We start from the raw sequence: 22,333 nt of genomic DNA on the forward strand, positions 1-22,333 counted from the left end.
AGTGAAATTAGTTAATAAAAGCAAAAACATGGAACAGCTGAAGCAAGGCACCCATTGCACAATAGCTGCTACACTCCTTAATACAATTTAAAAGCTATTCTTGATCTTGCTGCCCCCCCCCACACACACACAGTGCCCAAATGGTACATGCCACACTGTCATTGACTATTAATCCTCAACACACACATACAACCACACACACTGAGGTCTAAGCTGAACATCTCCTTATAACCCTACTTAGTGAGTCTGACAGGGCAGGAGAAAGTGTGTGTGCCTGTTTGAGACGCAGAGAGCCGGGGGAGATGAGAGTGTGAAGCAGCGAGAGGGAAAGCCTCGACAAAAAAAAAGAAAGAAAAAAAAGAAAGAAACAGCAAATCAGAGCAGAGGTTGGGGTGGGGGTGGGGGGGGAGTCAGCAAACAGCAAGAAAGCAGAGGAGGCGAAAGACAGGAGGCAAAAGAGGAAGGGTCATGGGAGTGTACTGTATATTTGCTAGTCCGGTCTTCAAAGTCAAGAGATGCAATGACTAGATGACTCTTCACTCCACACACCAGCATCCTGTCCTGGAGCCTTGACAGGAGGGGACACAACAAGCCCACCGTCCAAGGTAAACAATCTTCAACCAGAACCACGCCACTGGATGATGTCGTCTGCCGGGTCAACACATCACAACAAACGTCTGGCATGTAAGTAACTGAAAGTTTAAGAAAGCAGATATGTGGCCAAAAACAGAGTTCATCTGGATACATACAACTTTATGTTAGTCTTCTTGTATTTGCTGCTGAGGGGTCATTTGTTGCAGTGATTCTTAATGTCAACTCACTGTGGGCCAACGCGTTATCTTTCTTGCAAATGAGGACACAAATATTTCAGTCTTACTTCCTTGAACAATGCTAAATTTGTAATGGAAGGCTTTTTTAAAACAATTTCCATTTGCTCTCTAAATATCTTTACTGTTGCATTTCGAAGGGCATGGCTGTTATGTAAAACTAAATCCATTTGTTTCAGTGCATTTTTTTTCTTGTTAAAAAAAAAAAGCATGTCCAGCTGATCCATCCTCTTTCCTCCTTAATTAGGAGCCCAATTCAAAGTTCTCATTGTTTAAAATTATAATCACAGCCACAGGCTATATGAGCTGCAGCAGATTAGCCTGAGCTCCCTAAATGAACCAACTCTGTTGATACAGCTGAGATTCAGAAAGAAAAAGGTCTCTATGTGAGCAGAAAGATTTGGAGCTGCTTTCATCAGGACTAAACATATTACCTTGCAGGTCTGCTGATCAAGTATCAGGAGAATATGCTGCTGTTTCCCACCGCGACCTGCTGCCTCAGTGAAATGCTGTGTGTGCGCACAAGCTTTAATGTGCACAGAGGTGCGTGTGAGACAGCTGTTTTGATTGGCCTAAAAGGGGATCTGTAAGCAAGGCTGCAGGTCAAATGTGCAAAGTACTTTAATAGATTTGGGGATGTTTCTAAAATGGTGATGCAAAATCTGATCAGACACTTGCTGAGCCACCTCTAGGATAATCTTGAGGTTCCAGATGTGATGAGATTAACCTAAAGCACGTGGACTTAAAGATGCAAAAAAAAACAAACACATAAAAATAGTAAACATAATCTGAAAATTCAAAAAAATTTGTTAATTCGAAGTAGCGTTTACTCCAGCCTTCAGGTCCCTGCAGTATGACGTGGGCTAACATGCTGGCATTGCTGCTTGGTGTAGAAAGAGGCGAGACATGATAAATGGTCAGTATTGATTCATTTCCTTTATGGTTAAGTGTGTGAGAAGGGAGGGGGGGAGTGGGGAGGCACTCTGGGGGAAGGTGACAATCGTGGTGCAGTGATCTCACTCGTAAATGATTTATGTTTGATGGACTGGTGTGGCTACAAGGCAAGCAGAAAAGAGCATTTAGCTTCATAAATAACGGTAGCAATAATTCCTTAAAATTACATGGCTGTCCACCGCTGAGAGATGCTTCACACAACAGTCAGCTCCTCTGGGGAGGGGAGACTTGCCTTAAAGCAAAACCCACGCACTACTTCTCTTGCTCTCAGACACATCTCACATCTTTGTTCACTGGAAACAGAACGAGGGTCATGGGACTTCTTTCCACTTGAAACATGTGAACTGCCAAAGCATGTGACTTCAGGGATTAATGGGAACATTTGTTTCTTTCCGCATGAGATGAAAATATTCCCACAAACAACCCAGAATGAAAAGTATCAATTTAAAACATCCATTCACTTGAATGAGGATGTGTACAATTTGTGTGTGTGTGTGTTTTTGTTTAGGATAGGAGAGTTTAAGGATCAAAAATCTGAACTGAGATTCTCTCTGAAGAAGGGAAAATCATGTGCTTCAACTAAATTGGGATCTATGGCACTTGGACTTTCACCTCCACTCTCATCTTTGTAAATTGCACCGTTAGATGCAACGGTGTGTAGATATGCTGAAAATAAGAAATGTAGCAAAGCATAGCCCTGCAGTCAGGACGAAAATCTTTATACTTTTTCATCACCATCAAATATGCATAGTGCCCTTTCTTTACAGAATGTGATGCTCTTTAGAGGGAAGCAGATGCACTAAATCCCAGATTATTGACTTAACATTTACTTAATAAAAGCAACAACAGAAGCCAGAATTATGTTGCATAACCTGAAGCTCCTATCGTTTTATTCGCTCTCTCTCTGTTCTCATTTCTTAACAGCACTCTCAGCCAATGCAAACATCTTGCATGCATTTCAATAAATAACAAATAAGCAAGAGAGGAAAGTCATGCTGCATAGAATAGCGGACAGAGGTATTGACGGGTGTGCACTTGCAATATAGTGGGATTATGTAAGCGTGGCTCTGAAGTAATAATGGTTAAGTGAGGGCTGAGATAGCACAAGCAAAGCTGGGTGAGAGGAAGAAGCTCTGCCTTCAAGTGACAATAGGATTGTTGGGGGATGTTTTTGAAGAGTCAAAACTTTGAAGTTTGTCAATATATTCTAGGGGTGTAGCAATTCATTTTAACACCAATTCGATTAATATTGGTTCCTTAACGATCTGATTCACTGACCTAAAATGGATCCAGGACATCTTTAGCCAGAAATTCAACCATTGTGTCTCAGAGAGAAAAATACCTGGGTACTGAACTGTGCAGGTGAAGTTTTCCAGATTCTTTATATTTCTTGCAAGATAATGAAGAGTAAATTAAATATGTGTACAAACAAATCAGTAAACAAGAATTTATGTCAAATCCATTCACATTTTAGCTTCTTAAAGTTCCACCCACTGTTGTTTTTCCACATCAAAGCAAAACAAACAGAACATTATTAGAACATTCTACCACACTGCATGATCACATGTTTTTACAAAATTCAAAGTGTTTCAGATTGGACTGTAATGATGGGCTGATCAGTTTTTGCTGCCATTACATGTGTGTTGTCTGCTCTGATGACACCTACTGTGCTGAACTGTATTTTCCAATAATGATTACAATCAATTTATTTTATTTTGAAACAATTTTATAATAGATTAGGTAGATTCGATTAACAATTTGTCTCAGACAGATTGATATGGATGGATCGTAGGACTATAAATTGATTCATCGATTACATCAAATAATTGTTACGCCCCTAAAAATCTATGTGCCATTGTTTGGGTTTCTTTGTATTGGTTTTTGCTTTCCTATTTGTTTCTGTCATGTTTGAGTTCTGTTTCCTGTTTTATTTTGAAAGGTTTACTGTTATGTCATGATTTTGATTTTTTACTTCCCTGGTTCCAATCTCTCCTGTGTCTTGTCAGTCCTGTCTGTATTTAAGTCTTGTCTCTGCCTTCTTCTTGTGCTGGTCCATTACCGTCTCTTCCCTGACTGTCTTCTGCCATGTTTTCATGTTAACCCACAGTAAGTTTTGTTTTGTTTCCCTGCTCTGCAGCACTTTAGTTTAAGATTAAACCCCTTGCCTTGAAACTGTGTGGCTCCCATCTCTGCATTTTGGGTCTTTCATGGTCACCAGCCCTCCCTACCTGACACTATGTTAAAACTTATTTTTCTTCTTTATCCTTCATATAAATTAATCAGAAAATGTTATGACAACAAAGCGTTTTTTTGTGTGTACTATCTGGGCTTACTCATTTTTCAATAACATTTTCTAAGCCACTTGTTTTGCACATTGCTTTCACCAAATGTCACAATTGCTGGATTGAAAGCAAAAAGAAAACTTAATGAGCTAAACGGGATAGGAGCAAATAGGAGCACTGGTGGTTGATAAGCTTTGTCAGAAGCTAAGAATTCCACCATGTAAGGCCCCCATAGAAGCAGCTAGCAGCACAACCTTTACCAATTTGCATGTGGAGGTCCTTAGTATTCCAATGTGCAGGAAGGAGGGAAACTCAGAGGTTGTCTCGTTGAGTCAGTCTCCTACAAACATGTCTTTTACCCACGCAGAGGCAGTGAGGACACGCAGCTGAGCCTGCGTGTGGGCTCAGCGTGTCCAGTGGTCATGTCATCTTGAGTAATGCAGCATGAGTTTTAGATTACTAGACAAAGAGAAAGAAGGCTAGAAAGAGTCATGCAGAGGGAGAGAGCAAGACCTTCACAGGGCTTACAGGCAAAGGTTTTATATAAGCTGTGCAGTCCCATCATCATCAAGCCTTGTCTATGCAGTTACATCCTTTAGTAAAGGCTTTATTTGGATCCAGCTTCCCACTGCTGCAGAAATGATAAGTCATAAATCATATCGAAGGGTTGTCAGTGAGGTGACTAATGCTTCTGCGAGTTTCTGTTTTAAGTCTTTTGAGTTTAAGCTATTAGGATTAATTACAACATTCTTGTGTGGATGTCTTGTTGGAACAATGTATGTGTCAGAGGATGAAGGCAGAGAAGGATTGTTTTCCTTCGGAATGAGCATGCTTTTGCTTCTTTCGTGTCCAGGAAAGATCTAAAGCCTTGGTCATGTGTACCCAGTCAAGGGTTGACCTGTATGGGTGCTGCAAGTTTTTTCTGGTTGTCTGGGTTTGTGGAGGGTCGGATAGAGGGACGGCGGCATCTTAAGATGTATACAGGTGTGTAGTTCCTCTGAGGCTCAAGGGACGCCATTGAAAATGGAACACACGATTATCGTGCCTGTGATAAGTGTATCATGAAGTATTTGTAGTGTAAATATCAGTTGCATGCACTGCTTCCAGCGACATCTACATAACATTAATTGTTTGCCATAATGTAACTCTTCGACCAGTTACACAGTTGCATGAGACATCTCACTCATGCTTAGAGACCTGAGATTGTGTTTTAATATGTCCAGACCAACATGCTAGTGATATATGTTTATTGACTGTGGTAATTCAGGGATGCCTGGAAACCAGTTTTGCAAAACAAGAGAGTAAACTTTGTATCATAGAATGTGTTTCCAGTAGCAGCTGAAATACTAGCAAGTGAGCTTGAAAAATGGCCTGAAGGATTGTTGTTAGTGGGTGACCATGGACCACAGACGCACACCCTAGAAGATTTGACTTTGTAGTTGAGTAACAAAGATGAGTATGAAAAATGTGTGAACATAAATGTTTGACTGTGTAAGCTGGATACATCATTTAACACATGCTTGTAACAGAACACATACTCTTCAGCATGGATGCATCCACCCATTTAATGTATTGAAAGAGTTTAAAATAGACACACGTCACACTAAAGCGAGGGTGACATGAACTCCAGTGTCAGTTTGAGAAGCTTCAGGGAATCAGCCGCTGTATGCTGAGGAGGATGAGACATGATTGCACAACCACAGCCTGTCCACTTGGCAGAATTCAGTGCTTGACGAAGACCCTATTGCAGTGGCAGATGCACCCTCATTTAAAAAAAAAAAAGATTTAATAGAACATTAATATAACATCACAAATGAAAGATTGGAGATTTAAAAAATAAAAAACAACTTATTTTGCAATTATGATCATGAACACTGGAGGTCAGGCTTTACCAGTTTTTTTTCCATTGGTATTAACCCTTGTGCTATCCCAGGCACTTTGACATTGCAAATGAGGTCATCTACACCCCACTAGACAGTGCGCTGAACCTTTTTTCTTCAATGATTTGTGATCTTCACTGGTTTCCATGGATTACATGAAATCTTTCCACCTTTATCCACCTTTGTCATGGTAGGGAGAACACGTCAAAGGTCATCTTGACCCTATCGGATAGCACACGGGTTAACCAGTCAGAAAATTTATGGTGGAATAGTAAAGACTAAAAGGCTAAATTGTTTCAAGGTTTTCAGAGCAGTAAACAAATATTAGAAAGAGTGTTGTGACTCAGAGACACTACAGCAAGCAGAATGTAATGAAGTGGGATTTAGTAGAGTATTTCCTACAATTCAGTTTCTTTTTATTTTCACACCTGACCTTTGAGACACACCTAGATGATTAACACGCAACAGAAGCTTTCAGCAAACACTAGGAATAAGCAAACTTGTTTTTCTGAATCATGAATTCTCACAGCTTTATTGATGTCAGTTGTCAGGTTGCCGCAGGGGAGCTGCTTCAGGCAACAACAAACTTTTCTTTCCCCTTAATCTTTTGCTTTAGTAAGTTGGTGCTCTTTCACCGAAGGGTTTAAGTGGATAGAGAAAACAGAGACAGAAAGGCAAACAGAGAAAAAAGAAGGCAAAGTTATGCGAATCCCTTTGTTAAACTGTATTGAAAAGGTCAAAGCTTTCTTACACCCGAGATGAATATGTTGTGTTGAAAATAACATTCTCTCTATTAAAAACAAAAAAAACACAAATCAACTTTCTGTGTCTTTTTTGCTAATTTTATGCTCAGCTGAGACGGACAACTCTCAGAGACTGCTCGACAAGGAAACTGCTCAGCATTTGAAGCTAAAGGAGAGGCAGCGCTTTTTTGAAGAAGTTTACCAACATGACGTGGAAAACTACCTGCCCTCCACACACCTGCAGATCGACTGCAGGAAACGTGAGTCTATTTCTGTCTCTGACAGAATGCTGTCACCAAAGGTGTGAAAAAAATCCAATAAGACTAATAACACTTATATTTTCATCCTGTGGGTTATTAAGGAGTATCCAGCCTCAGATAAATTTGTTATTACTTTGTAATTATGTATGATAGTATTTAAAATGTGGTAAATGCTGTTTTGCTGTAGCTCCCATGGGGAGCATCTCATCCATGGAGGTGAACGTCGATGTGCTGGAGCAGATGGATCTGATGGACATATCTGATCAGGAGGCCCTGGATGTCTTCCTGAACTCAGGATCAGAAGAAGGAGCGCCGGCATCTCCAGGACTAGGTACACGGTCAGATATGGATGCTTGCATTTATTTGTAGGCACCAGGCCTCCACCCTCCATTTCCAAATTTGACGTAAAGCTTCACTGAATTCCAGTTTCAAAAAGTAGCGATTTTCCATTAAATCATATGTTAAAAAGAATTAAAGTAAACTTAATAAAATCCATTTACATTCTTGTTTCTGAAGGTTTCTTACACTTGTATACTTGTAGAGTTTTATTGTACAATACAACTCTTGGGATTTGATTGACAAATGGATCAGCCACCAGAGCTTCAAAAATTACTTTCACTCAGCTATAGTAATTTTGTCAATTTCCTTTCCTACTTCAGGCTTTAATTTTCACTGTACTCATTCCAATGCATGACTTCAGAGATAGTGAGTGCACACATCGTCATGTTTTATCTCGTTAGACATATTTGCCATACATGTAAACACACATTTGTTTCCAAATCTATTTTCAAATTTCTTTTGTTTTATCCATTATTTCAAACACAAAAGGAAATAAAAACACAAGTTTAAACTAGACAGATAAAACTTGTGCTTAAAAAGGAGGCGGTTAAAGATAAATTTTGAATGATCCCACCCCAACACCTGCTTATGTGTGTATTTCTATTTACAGTTTTGTTCAAAACGTTCACATTACATTTTGCATAGGACACCAGTCAGCACCATAAACATTTGGACAGAGACAAATTCTTTCTAATTTTGTTTCTGTACATTACCACAGTGAATTTTAAATAAAACAACTCAGATGCCATTGAAGTGCAGACTTTCAGCTTTTATTCCATGGGTTGAAGAAAAAGACTGCATAAAAATGTGAAAAACTAAAGCATTTTTTAAACACAAACCCTTCATTTCATGGGCTTATAAGCAATTGGACAAATGAAATAACTGAAAACAAAATGGGCATTACTAATATTTGGTTGAAAACCCTTTGTTTGCAATGACAGCCTGAAGTCTTGAACTCATGGACATCACCAGATGCTGGGTTTTCTCCTTCTAAATGCTCTGCCAGGCCTTTACTGCAGCGGCTTTCAGTTGCTGTTTGTTTGTGGGCCTTTCTGTCTGAAGTTTAGTCTTCAACAAGTGAAATGCATGCTCAATTTGGTTAAGATCAGGTGACTGACTTGGCCATTCAAGAATATTCCACTTCTTTGCTTTAATAAACTCCTGAGTTGCTTTGGCTGTATGCTTTGGGTCGTTGTCCATCTGTATTATGAAATGCCGCCCAATCAGTTTGGCTGCATTCACCTGGATCTGTGCAGACAGTATGTCTCTGAACACCTCAGGATTCATTGGGCTGCTTCTGTCCTCTGTCACGTCATCAACAAACACTAGTGTCCCAGTGCCACTAGCAGCCATGCACGCCCAGACCATCACACTGCCTCCACAGTGTTTTACTGATGATGTAGTGTGCTTTGGATCATGAGCTTCTCCACGCCTTCTCCATGCCTTTCTCTTGCCATCATTCTGGTAGAGATTGATTTTGGTTTCATCTGTCCAAAGAATGTTTTTCCAGGGGCCTCATTTATAAAACCTTGCATAGGATTTGCGTCAGAAGTGGCATACGGATGAAACATAGGACGTGCGTACGCACAGAAATATTCGGATTTATGAAACCGTGCGCACGCACATCCTACGCATCTTTCCCTTAATAAATCACAACCAATCCTAAATGTAGCGCAGCTTTTGCGGCTTCATGACACGCCCATAGTTGCCCATAAATAGTCCGTGAAACGCCCACAAATTAATATTCATTGATTGCGAAATCATGGCAAACACAGAGAGGAAATCAATAAAACGTAACTTCACTCAATGTGAAGTAGAAGTTATCGTTGGCGAGGTGGAAAAGAAGAGAAAAATATTGTTTGGAGGGCACAGTGTGGGCATTACTAATGCCAAAAAGGCAAGTGAGTGGCAAACGGTGGCAGACGCCGTAAATGCTGTAGCCTCACAACTTCGGACCGTGGCCGAAATAAAAAAGAAACGGTCGGACATCGGACATTCGGACATCAAAGTCGAGGCGAAAAAACGTCTAGCGCTCCATCGCCAGAGTGTGTCTGCCACGGTTGGGGGACAGGGAACACCGGAGCTGACCCCTCTTGATGAGAGACTGGCGGCTATTATTGGGGAATCCCTTTTAAGTGGAGTGGAGACTGAGGCGGAGGGGGACACCGACGCGCCAGATGCACCGGGTGACACAGGTAAGAGAAATATTTAAAATGAATGCAGTCAAGTCACATGTATGCAGGCTACACAATTACAGTTTATTGATATAGAACAATTTTATTTTAGTTGCTGGATGTTCCAGCGGGGCCAGTGGTTACGATGCTGCAGCTGAGCAGCCGTCTGGACCCAGCGTCTCCACGGCACGCGGCTCTCAACCCTCCAGCAGTGGACGTGTCCTCATCAATGCAGTCCTTGAAATGCAGAGGGAAGTCATTAGTTCAATTAGAGAGGTTTGCGAAATCAAGAATGCCCTGACTGAAATAAACTGCACGATGAGGGAATTCTTGAATAAATAATATTTTCCACACCTCTTGTTGTTCTTTACAAGCGACGCATCACTTCCAAACGCTGGCGCAAAGCAGCAGCATTCAGCTCAAATGCGTGGGGATGGGATTCAGGGTCGGGGCCAACACAGCAATCAGCGCCAGGGGGTAGAGGCACGTTTTTAAGCTGTGCCACATTGTGTAGCACAGCACATGCCAGCACAATTTGGCACACACTGTCACTTTCACGTGTTTCTTCCATCTGCCGACGTTTCTCATTTCACCCGTTTTTGTGCGTACGCCTGGGTCAGGGCTTGCGTGAAGGACCGCACATTTTCCCGTCAAGTTTGCTTTTTATAAATACTAACTATTGCGTAGAGAGTGGCGTACGCCTCCTTTTGTGCGTACGCAACGTTTATAAATGAGGCCCCAGAACTGTGCTGTCTTTTTTAGATGACTTCCTATTCTTGAGGCTTATGAGTGGCTTGCATCTTGCAGTGTACCCTCTATATCTACTTTCATGCAGTCTTCTTTTTATGGTAGACTTGGATATTGACACGCCTACCTCCTGGAGAGTGTTGTTCACTTGGTTGGCTGTTGTGAACCTCCTCTTCACCATGGAAATGATTCTGTGATCATCCACCACTGTTGTCTTCCGTGGACGTCCAGGTCTTTTTGTGTTGCCGAGTTCACCAGTGCTTTTTTTCTTTCTCAGGATGTACAACACTGTTGATTTTGCCACTCCTAATACTGTAGCAATTTCTCGCATGGTTTTGTTCTGTTTTCTCAGCTTAATGATGGCTCCTTTCACCTGCATGGAGATCTCCTTTGACCGCATGTTGTCTGTTCACAGCAAAATCGTCAAAATGCAAGCACGAGTCCTCTAATCAACTTCAGGCCTTTTATCTGCTTCACTCATAATGACACAAGGGAATTGCCCACATCTGCCCATGCAATAGCATGGGAGTCCATTGTCCAATTACTTATGAGCCCATGAAATGAAGGGATTGTGTTTAAAAAATGCTTTAGTTTTTCACATTTTTATGCAATCTTTTTGTTCAACCCATGGAAAAAAAGCTGAAAGTCTGCACTTCAATGGCATCTGAGTTGTTTTATTTAAAATTCAGTGTGGTAATGTACAGAAACAAAATTAGAAAGAATGTGTCTCTGTCCAAATATTTATGGTGCTGACTGTATGCAGAAGTGACATTTTTTGTTTTTACTGATCATTTCTGGCCTTGTAAGGTTCCATAAGTGACATCTTGTGTTTTTTTTTTTTGAATATGTTACATTATTTAAATACTGAATGTAACTTTTTTTACACTTTACATTTGAAAGCAGAAAAATCACAAACGAAAAATCAACTTTATGACTGATAATTACATCGATCGGACATAATAATCCAGTTATTACAGTGTCAAGTGAACATAGTAAAATATATTCACATATTGAAGTAATACATTTTACCTGCTCCATCCTGGAAATTTAAAAATTGTCATGGCAAGCTAGGCGAGGCAGACCCAGGCGCTGAAACCTGGAAGGAAAACACAAGGTGAGTAAGTTGGTAAGTCAAGTTTTAATGATATTCACAGTTGCTTGAGATCTTGATGTGGCTGGAGGCCGGAGAGCAGCGGGTGAAGTAGCTGGAAGTAGCTTGAGGCAGTTATGGCTTGAGGCGAGGCTGGTGGTCGGAGTTGGCTCGTGGCGAGGCTGGAGGTTCTTGGTGGTCCGAGAGGTTCTGTGGCTCAGGTAATCCGGTGACTCAGGTGTCCACTCTTGGTCAGAAGGTCCTGAAGGCGAGGCAATACAAAAGTAAGACGTGAACATGAGCACTTGGACTATACTAGTCAAGAGACCAGGTTATGCACCATCAAGGGAAACGAACTGGCAATGAATGCTGGTTCTGAATCTCCTTAAGTAGGTCTGGTCGGTGATGAGGTGAGTGGACACAGCTGGGAATCATCAGGAGCCAAGCAGAGATGGGAGGGGGAGGAAATCTGACAGAGGCACCATGACAAAAATATCATCTTTGTTGAGACTGAAAACTTCTGTAGTGTTATTCTGTTCTGTCTTGATATATGGGTTTTAATAATTATTTTCACTTAGATTTTTTTTATTTTTGAATTTTCTGTACTTTTAGAAATAACAAGATTTAAATTTTATGTAATAAATCAAATGTTACTAATAAAACTGTAAAAATGTTTAAACATTTTGGATGACATACTATTTCTACAGACTGAAACAACAGACAACACCCTACAAAACCTAAATAATGAGTTTTTAAAAATTGTGATTGATGGCATAAACAACGAGAGGAGCCTCTGGCATTTTTCAAGAAAGAAGTTGTCATTAAAAAAAAAAAAAGAATACAAATTAACACTTCTCACGAAGTCACAGGTTAAGAGTTGATGGAAAATGAAGACTTGCTTTGAACTTACTCTCCTTGATCGTTCCTCGCTGGAGGTTATAAGCCTACATAGTTACTGTAGAAAGGGCAATTAAGTTGATTCCACTCCAAATGTATTCATGTAAATAACCTCAATACGGCTTGTAATCTCACACTGGAATGAAGCAGTGGGCAAACAAGAAAAAAAAATTGTATGGTTAACATGTCAACACTTACTAACTCATTAAAAGAGTCTGCCCTAAGACTTGTTGGGTCATGGATTTAAAAAGTTTGAACTCATTCCATTTCAGATTGGCACTAAGCCTCATGGGAAGGATAGGGGGGGGGGGAATCACCAATTGGTTCTTTGAGGGAGTGAGCCAAATTGGCATGTGTCAAAGGAACATCAACTGTAGGCACAGCTCTCCAAGGTGAGAAGTAAGAATTCTTAAAGGGTGGTTCATGTTAACTAAATTCACTGAAAGTGCTTTAACATTACTTGACTGGGGTGCATATAGACAAGGTGAAAACCCTAACCCTAACCCTAACCCACTGGGGGGCATTTAGAAAAGCTGAAAAATGTCAAAGTTCAAACTCCACAGGAAGCAGCTAAAAGGCAAAGATTTGTGTTTTTGTAAAATGTTGAATAATTACAAAATGAAGGTGGTGTGGCATTTTTCTTCACTGAAATACAAAGATGCATTGTTTTTAATTCAACACATTATGACTTTCTTAACTATATTAAAATTTTGCTATTTAATTTATCATATTTTTTTTTTATTTTAGTAATGGGACATGCAGTAAAAAATCTTTTTTATTGTTATTTAAAAATACTTCAGGTATTTTTCTTCTTTTTCTACTTTGATTTATTTCCATACAACTATGTATTTATTGAATAGGGGAGCCGGTTTAGCTCGTGCTGGTTTGCGGAGCCTTCTGTCCGTGTAACCAGGGTTCGACTCCGGGCTGCTCCCTGTTCCCCTTTCTACTTCTGTGCCAGTCCCAAGCCAGGTTGCTTTGAGAGGGTTGGGTCAGGAAGGGCATCCCGCGTAAAACATTGCCAAGTTTACCATGCAACTCGTTCGCTGTGGCGACCCCTGATGGGAAAAGCCGAAAGAGAAAATACATGTATTTATTAAATGACGATTTATCGTATTTCGGGCAGATACTCGCTGCAGTGTTTTACAGGTAAATACCCTAGGGCGGTTCAGTCAATTAACTCACCTGCTCAGCCTCCTATTTAAGCCCAGGTGCGCAGTCATTCATTCTCTTTCTTACCTTCAGCTTTCATTCTTCGCCCCACCCTCCTCCCCGGCTTCCACCTGTGGGCTCCGTAAAGGGGGGGTTTTGTTACCCGAAAGTGTTATGGAAATTTCTCATGGAATTGAACGGAGCCTTATGCCAAACGAAAATATGTGAATGCCAACTTAAAGAATGTGGAAAATGTCAATAAATATTTCTTACTGTAAGAGTTGTCTGACTGAAATGTACTTTTTCCATTTCAACTTTTTTTTGAACAAAAAACAAAAAGATAGACAGCAGAGGTTGGTGGATGTTTGGTGTTGAAGTAAAATTCAAGCAAGCTAAACTCAAAAGTACTAAAATATCCAACTTCTGTTTATTTAACTTCTGTTTACAGAGGATGATGAAGACGAAGAGGATGAAGAGGCAGAGGTGGTCTACAGAGAGCGAGCGCCTCTGCAGCGACAAAGGGAAATCTACCGTGGCTCACAATCCCGCATTTCTTCAACGTCGTCTGGTTCCAGCGACACCAGCGCCGGTGGAGCCGACACTCCTGTCATCCAGTCAGATGATGAGGAAGTTCATGCTGACACTCTGTTGCTGACAAGCGTCCCTCAGTTGAGGGATGAGGAATCAGAGGAGGACGAGGAGGTGAAAACAAGTCTTCCAACTGATCCTCTGAGAGACTGACTTTTATCTATAACTTTCTTTGGCTTTATGTGTACATTTCTTTCTTATGGGCCACAAACTCCAGCACGATTGGGCCTCACTGTGCTCCTCTGTGCAAACATGCCCTGTACCTCTGTTAGCTTTACAAAACTATGTGGCAATCTAAAAGTGAATGCCAAAAAAAAACTTCTCAATGTGAATCATTCCGCTCACCTGCAACGACACGTTCAGCTCCTCTTTTATTTCTCCTCTTGCCTGAGGGACAACCGTCCTCCAGCCTGCACACATTTGCCTGGAAATCACTGGTTTAGAACCCACAAAAAATGAACAAAAGTCACTGGAAGAAAAAAATCAAAACCAGAAAACAAGTTCAAACAAATTGACAAAATACACATATTTTTGAATGAATTGCTGTTTGTGAAAACTTTAAAGACGTGCTACATGTGCTTAGAGGCACAATGTCCTTGTGAATCTGATAAAACTTAGAAAAATATGTTAGATATTAACCAAACCACCATGTTTTCATAAAGTAACCTTGAAACGGAGTAAACTTATCAAAAGGACCAACACCGAAACTTTTCTTCAACAGCTTTTTAAGAAACTAAAATAGCAAAAAAAGATGAAGTAATGTTTTGTTTTTTTTAAACATCACAGATGTGTTTCCATGTGTAATAAGTAATTAATAACAGGGCATAATTCAAAATCACAAATGAGCTTGTCAAAAGGAAAGACTTGATGTTCTAGCAGCTTGATGTTCCTTTTCACTTGTAATTATTAAGCGGTAAAAACCTATACTTAAGTTCAAACACACATTCACACTTTGTTGCCAAACGCTTGGGTCAACCCTGTAACCACCACGAGCAATGTGGGAGAAACATTCAAACTGTCAATGTTGAGCTCCAAGGTCCAAGTACATGAATGTCCGACCAACTCGCTGTTTTACTCAAAGTGGAAATTGTGGAAAGGACCATTGAGGACACAACTGTTGAAAGCAAAATATCAAAAAGTTAGACCAGAAATAATATTTTCAAGCAACAAAGGTTCTGGAGAATGTTCTATGGAAAGAGGAGAGAAAGCTGTTTCTTTTTATTGGGGAAAGTCATCTTTAAAGCACAGCGACTTTACATACAGATGCAAAAGAAAAAAGAAAAATAAAGAAGCTTAGCAAGAAAATAAAGTTCTTACTGTTACACATAGAGGAACAGGGCATTCTGCAAAACATGCAATGTGCTGCCAAGAATCAGAAAGCTTGGTCAAAGTTTGGAGATCATGGGTCAACCAAAAAACATCCAAGAATAGCGAGATCCAAAACAGTGGATTATCCCACAGTGGCCTGCTGTAAGGACCTGATCTACATGAACTGAAATATACTATGTGGAGATGGCACGCTGCAAACATGTGACAATTGGAGCTGTTTACCCACAAGGTGTGGTCCAAAATAACTGAAAAGTGAGATTTCAAGACTTTAGAAAGTATAATTGGCTGATCTGCAGTCTATCAAAATGAGGTAATGATGTCAAAGGATGTTTTTTTTTTTCTTTACACGAATTGCAATTTTGTGAAACTTAGGTAATGTTCTTTAGCCTGTGTTCTTATCAGAAAATTACGAGGCTTTGCATGAACCACACATGTACTTTTGAGATTGGTAACACACCTTCAAGTTAATATGCAAATCTGTACTTGTAGCATGAAGAGATAGCCAGTAAACAGGTTGTGCGAGTGATAAGTTTGTATGAAACTGGATAATGCATTTTAGTCCGGCAAAGAGATCCACTCTCACAATCAGGATTCAAAACTTTGGTGGGAGAGTGAGTGGGACTGATCAGTTTCCTCAAGGAAGCCATACATTCGGTACCAGATTCTCAGCACTTTATGGAGGATTTTCTGGACTTCATTCCATTTGTAAAATGTGTAGAATTACAACTGTAAATGAAAAAGCCATTTGAATCCATCAAAACGTTTTCAAAGAGGACCGGGTAGGAAAATGTGCTTTTGGTCACAGGTCAAGCATCTGTTTGGGTAGGATTAATCCTACTGTCATGCCCCTGAGCAAGACCCTTGGCATTCATTTCCCAATTAGAGTTCTTCAGTTGCCACGAGTGAGTTGTTGAGAGTAGGAAAACAGGTGTTCTTGGAAAGTGAGCTTGGTTCCATGAACCATTTTTAAAAGACAAAATGACACTGATAAGAAGTACTATACATGGTATATGACCTCCTCTATAGTGACCCGATTATGCAGTCGAGTAAAACAAACCACTTCTTCTTGTAAGAACCTGATTTCTTTATGAGCTCTACAGATTAGAAGGCAAGTGTTTCTCCTTTTGTTGTTTGACATATTTGCTCAAGGTGCAAAATGTCTGAAAATAAACATTAATGCTTCAAACTGACTGCATTTGTTTCAAAAGGTCAACAGACTCAGAGGTCAAAGTGCTTGCATGCTGCATGAAAACCAGGACTTCTTTCTGGTTTTGTCAAAATTCAAGTTTTTGACTGATGTGGGAAACAAGGTAACAAATCTTCCCCTCATGTGAAATTCAAGCTGAAAGCTAAAAGTGGAATATTTATGATCATGTGGGAAGTGGGTGACTTACTGGTACTGATATTATGACTACAAACAGTGTTTAAGATCCAAGTCAGTGTGTAAATGTGTTACACTACAACCGTAAACGCTTTTAAACACTTTTAATTTGGTTGTACAGCTACCACATCGCTGCTCATGTTGATGGAACATGTTGAATTGAACTTCTCTTTTAGACTAAAATACCTTTATATGTCTGTCTTTTTAAGTACAGCCTATCAAATTTAAAGAAAATGGATTTAAATTAACTATTTCCTACCTCAGTTTAATTTGTGTTCAATTGGGGTCCTAATAACTGGTTATCATTTAGAGCACTATCAAGTTCTTAAGTATATTTTGTTGTTGTTTCAGCCTATCCCTTCAAGGGTCGCCACAGTGAAGCAACTTTCACTTTTCGCACATGTGGTTCGGCAGAGATTTTTCATGCTGGACGCCCTTCCTGTCACAACTCTGTGTTTTATTCAAGCTGGGGAGGGGCACAGGGCACCCAGACTCAGAACTTCTTGTGGCTACACAGTTATGCAAAGAGTTTTGCTGATGCACCCACACTGGATGAAGCTCATCCCACGCCCTGGGCCGAAAACCCGAGTTTCTTGCGTGTCAGTCATGCACCCAGTCAAATGAGCCATCCATCCGCTAAATCTAACTCTTTACGTAAACATTTGGCCATTTTATTTTTAAAATGAGCTTGTTTGAGACAGTTTGAAAGAAAAAAGAAGCTAAGTCATACAAGAAAAACTGGAATAAAGGATTTGTTTGCAAGCACAATGTTTTTTGGGTGCTTTGAAGGATAGGAGGAATAGATGTTTGTGCTTGGGAGACTCCAGTCCTTCAATAAAGCCCAGTTTCACCACTTCTTTCTATAGTCCTAACTGCTCTATCCAGTAGCCGTACTTGGAAGTTCTTAATTTAAAACAGCAGGGGCTGGAGTCTTAGGCAACCAAATACAAACCCTTTCACTTTGGGTGTGACAAAGCATTCTCTCTGTAGAAGAATGTCCAGAATTTGCAACAAGGAACAAACCAGGCGGAGTCAAACTCTCACTAAAAACAAGGGTTACTTATTTAAGCTATGCAGGTTACAGGTTACACTCCTGCCTGTTTCTTGCGTGTCAAAATTTAAACTTTGCCCAAAGTTTAAACCTTAGAGAAGAGTAAGTCCAGTTTTATAGAAAGAAAATGCAGATCTCCTCACGATTGAAGACTTTTGTAACTCTGTCAAACTGTACATGAAGCATCTCTGTAGAGACGAAACAGCACAGAAGAGATTGATTGACACGATCAACAGCCAATCAGGGTGCGAAACATGCGTTGTTGAAAAAAATGTATTTAAAGTTGAAAGAAATTCACGAGAGCAAGGTGAACCACAATATAGCAAGGGAACACTGTAATGGGGAAACTGCCTGTCATACGCATTTTTCTTTTTTTTTTAACCCCAGGTAACTCTGCGCCATCCGCCGGGAGCAAGTGCTTTTAAGTGCAAAGTGAGCACTCCTGTGTAGCCTGGCTGTTAGTGATCAAGAAATTGGGCAATCAGGGCATAGTTTGTGTTAGCATCTAACGGGCACTTACAAATCCACTGCACACCCCATGCATGCAGCATTGTGCAGCCTCAGCAGGGTGCCACTGCAGGGACATCACTAATGACCAGAGTGTGGCAAAAGGACAGCCCATGACAGCATGAAGCATACGTCGCAACTTACATTATTCTTACAAATACTTATTCTTATAAATACTTCACGTTACACTTACCAATCGCACAACATTGGTACATTCCATTTCCCTTGAGGTGGCCGTACGAGCTTCAAGGGAACTGCAAGACACACCTGTTGTCCTCTTAGGATGCAGCCTCTCCTCCTTACAATCCTCTATGGGTCTGGACAACCCAAAAGCCCACAGTATCCGTACAGGGGCATGTGACTAATCATTTAGGAGTTTTTCAGGGATACCCAGAGGAATACCTTCTTCAGCCCACCCTTCAACACAACTTTTGAAATAAAGTAATTTTATCCAAGTTTTAGCTTGATATGGAACTTGGATTTAAACTTTGTTAAATCAAAAGTATTTTTATTTTAAAAAGATCCAGTGGTTGCAAGGTTTCATGTGATAAATGTCAACTGACTCTTACAGTGTTTTGACTAATTGTAGCTTAAGTGTGGCCGTTTGGACGTCTTTTCAACGTTACGTTCAAACACCTTTTAGACTTGTTTATCCTGATTTTTGGCATTAGTTAATCCGTTGGTTCAGGGGGACGAGGGGACTTTGACCACTGCACAGCTCAAACAGGTATCTATCAATAATCACAGGGGTAATGGTAAAAGGTTTAGGTAGTTTGATCAAGTGCATTGATCAATCGAGCAAACTTTGTACCTAGTTAAGCAGACTGAAATATGAGGGATATCAAGAAAGCATAAACAATGACTGCACTCCCATATGCCCAACCTACACTCTTTGGGTTTTATTCAAACAAACTGAAAACACAAAAGGTAAAAATACAAAAAACTACACGCGTAATAAAGGCAGAAGAAAATGGTTTCTTAATCAATCTAGTGCAACCATCTCTGGAGTTAGTAAAACAAAACAAAAACAGCATCATATAAGCTCCCATCATGCACCTTGCTCAGTGAATGGAATCAGTAGCAAGTTTATCAAACTTTTCATTATTTTTTAAACAACTTTTTTTTGCTGTTTATTTATTTATTTATTTATATTTAAAGATAAACGATTGATTTTTCATGAAATCTTTTTGCATTAAAACAATATTACATCCTGCGAACATTGTCTCAATATTCATTTAGAAAAAGCATTTCCAGCGAGAAGGCGGGGCGATGACATCACTGCTTTCTCCGTGTGTCCGTGCTAAGAGACAGATATGCTAGGAGCACTGTAGCTTTCTGTTAGCGGCAACTTCTGATGATTGTACACAGCTTCTCAGGACGACGTAGCAGCATGTCCGCCTTCTGCGGTCCTCCTTCGGACGCCCTGCGGACAAGCTTTTGTTCTTCAGACCGCCAGCTGCCTCCGCATAGCGGAGTGCGAAGCTCCCGATAATGATTGTCGAAGGCGGAAATGTTGCTGCGATCTGAGAAACCATCATATGAATTTGTGTTTCCAGTGGTGTCCAGAACAAAAATAAAGACTGATGTAATTCCCACATATTTACAAATTTATTTGCAGCTTCGCGCTGAATTTGCTGTTTGATGACAGCTGGAGCCCCATCAACAGATAGCAGATTTCACTGTGGTAAACGTTTGCTGGTTGGACCAACACGCAGTCAGCGCGAAGCTGCAGGAGACTTTCTTCATAATGTGCTTTTATAACAGTTATGATTATATTTAAGGGCCTGCTCAATCATATGTTTTTAAATGTGTGCGGTCAGACGACGCTGAAGTTGGCTTGCGCTTCACAGCTTCACAGGCCACTGAAGGAACATTCCGCTGCGTTTTTCGCATTAAGATCCAGGAATCCAGGTTTGAGCAGTCCAGGTCCAGCGGTTTGTGAACAGGATGCGGTTTTAGGTGATCTTAATGCGAAAAATGCAGCGGAATGTTCCTTTAGTGCCCTCGAGAATCAGAAGCTGTGAATCGCAAGCCAACTACAGCGGAGAAAGCAGTGACGTCATCGCCCCGCCTCCTCGCTGGGAATGCTTTTTCGAAATGAATATTGAGACAATGTTCGCAGGGTGGATGTGAAAATGCAAATGCAATCCCCTCTTTGCATTTTCGTTTTAATTATGACACAGAATAAGCAGTTTTAAGTCTAAAAGGAAAAATCATTTTGAAATATTGCTTTTTCATTTTAATTTTGAGTCATTTGATGCAGTTACATTTTGAAAAGTAAAAAGCATTTCTGTTAATCCATTTTAATTGTCGAATAAGACATTTCTAAATGAAATATGCTACACATTAACCAGAAAACATTTTGAAAATGAAATGTCAAATACCATTTTCATTATCATTTTAATTAAGTGACAGAATAAGCAGTGTTGAGGAAGGAAATGAAAAAGCATCTTGGCGGATTGCTTTTTCATTTTAATTTTGAGTCAAAAAATGCAGCTTCATTCATTCATTCATCATTCATTTTCTTAACCGTTTTTCCCTTTCGGGGTCACGGGGCTGCCGGAGCCTATCCACTTGTGGGCGAAGGCAGGGGACAACCTGGACAGGTCGCCAGTCTGTCGCAGGGTAGAATGTCCACAAACACACACCTATTCACTCTCACTCTCACACTCACACCTAAAAATGCAGCTTCATTTTGAAAATGAAAAAGCATTTCTGGTTTTGACTTTTATTGTTAATTATGCTACAGAATCGCTTCCATAACGTTTAACTTGTTTATGGCAGTTTGATAAAATCTGTTCTGGTATCTCTTTGTCCTTTCTCTGCTTGACCTGTAGTATTTGCCTGAACGCAACAGATCAAACAGGGAGTGTAAGGGCGTGAAGCGTCTCTGATGATGTTCTTTGCTCTGTTGAGGCAGCAGGCGCTGAGGGGTTCCAGGGTGGGGAGAGAGCAGCCAACAATATTTTGGGCGGTGTTGATGACCTGCTGGAGAGCTTTCCTTTGAGCCACTATACAGCTGCTGAACCAAGTGCATACGCAGGATGTTACACTTTCTACAGTGGTATTGTAAAAGGTCACAGCAGTTTTCGGTTGATGTTTTTCTTCCTGGGTAACCTCAGGAAATACAGTCTCTACAGGGCCTTTTTCAGCAGCTCAGTGGTGTTTGTACTCCAGGTTAGGCTCTCCAACATGTAGACTCCCAGGAAGCGGAAGTCTGCCACCCTCTCCACGCAGTCCCTGTTATATAAAAGTGGCAGTATGTCTGTCTTCTTCATGTAGTCTATTATCATTCACTACATCAACCAACATGTAATGCAGTTCACTCCACCTTTGAACCTTCCCCCAGTTTCTATATAGTTGTTTAAATTCACATTATAGACACTTAAACATTTTTCTCTGATTGTCATAAGTAACTTGCATCAGGTAACTACTGAACTAAAATACCATTAGTAGTCACGCACCTATAAATTTGCTCTCCACATTTGACCCATCTTCTGGGGGAACGGTGAGCTGCAGTCACAGCCAAACTCAGGAGCTATTACAGTAGATGGTTTAAGCCTCCCAATCCAACTTCTTAATGCTGGATGTCAAGCAGGGAAGCACTGGGTCCCAGTCTTTGGTAAGGCTTGGCCGTGGATTTGAACTCACAACCTTCCAGTCTCAGGGCAGACACACTTGGCCAATAAGCTGGAATCTTTTGGAAATTTGAAAAGATATAATGTCAAATAAGCGAAATAAGCGGGTATAGAAAATAAATTGATGAATGATTTTGTCTTTGTTTGGTGAAGACTGTTTTCAAGAAAAAATTCCACACAGGTAAGAGTTGAGATAAAATCATTTTTAATGTTAAAAATCCAAGATCTTGCTTCATTCTCAGGCTTGAGAATTAAAGAGGAGGCTGAATTAAAGAGGAGCACCTCAGCTTATTTTTTCTTTAGTTCTTATGTTCTTTGAGAAGCTCCAACAGCAGTTCTTAGGTTGCAGTTGATATTTCTCCCCCAAACTAGAACTACTGTGTAACAACTGCAAGTTATGCTTACAGTTCATCAGTGCTTAAAGCATGCAGATTTAAAACAAATTGTTGTCTATAATATATATAAATAACGTTTTTGATCAGCCCAATTATATA

At 40.3% G+C, this 22,333-nt stretch overlaps 1 protein-coding gene across 1 annotated transcript; it reads left to right on the plus strand.

Moving 5' to 3' along the window:
- The first annotated feature begins 387 nt into the window (after positions 1-387).
- Positions 388-16,452, plus strand: LOC101175565 (dysbindin). The gene is made up of 4 exons (XM_023956723.1): positions 388-684; positions 6,797-6,946; positions 7,134-7,277; positions 13,794-16,452. The coding sequence occupies exons 1-4, from the start codon at positions 639-641 to the stop codon at positions 14,084-14,086; spliced, it is 633 nt and encodes a 210-aa protein (XP_023812491.1). The 5' UTR covers positions 388-638; the 3' UTR covers positions 14,087-16,452.
- The last annotated feature ends 5,881 nt before the right edge of the window (positions 16,453-22,333 follow it).

Source organism: Oryzias latipes, chromosome 7, assembly GCF_002234675.1.
Source record: "Oryzias latipes chromosome 7, ASM223467v1".
Lineage (NCBI taxonomy): Eukaryota > Metazoa > Chordata > Actinopteri > Beloniformes > Adrianichthyidae > Oryzias > Oryzias latipes.

What these genes read in the sequence shown, in the direction of transcription:
- LOC101175565 (XM_023956723.1), top strand. Translation starts at nt 639, where the DNA reads ATGATGTCGTCTGCCGGGTCAACACATCACAACAAACGTCTGGCAT. An exon ending in TCACAACAAACGTCTGGCAT is followed by an intron (nt 685 to 6,796) that starts GTAAGTAACTGA and finishes TTTTATGCTCAG; the next exon opens with CTGAGACGGACAACTCTCAG. An exon ending in GCCGGCATCTCCAGGACTAG is followed by an intron (nt 7,278 to 13,793) that starts GTACACGGTCAG and finishes TTCTGTTTACAG; the next exon opens with AGGATGATGAAGACGAAGAG.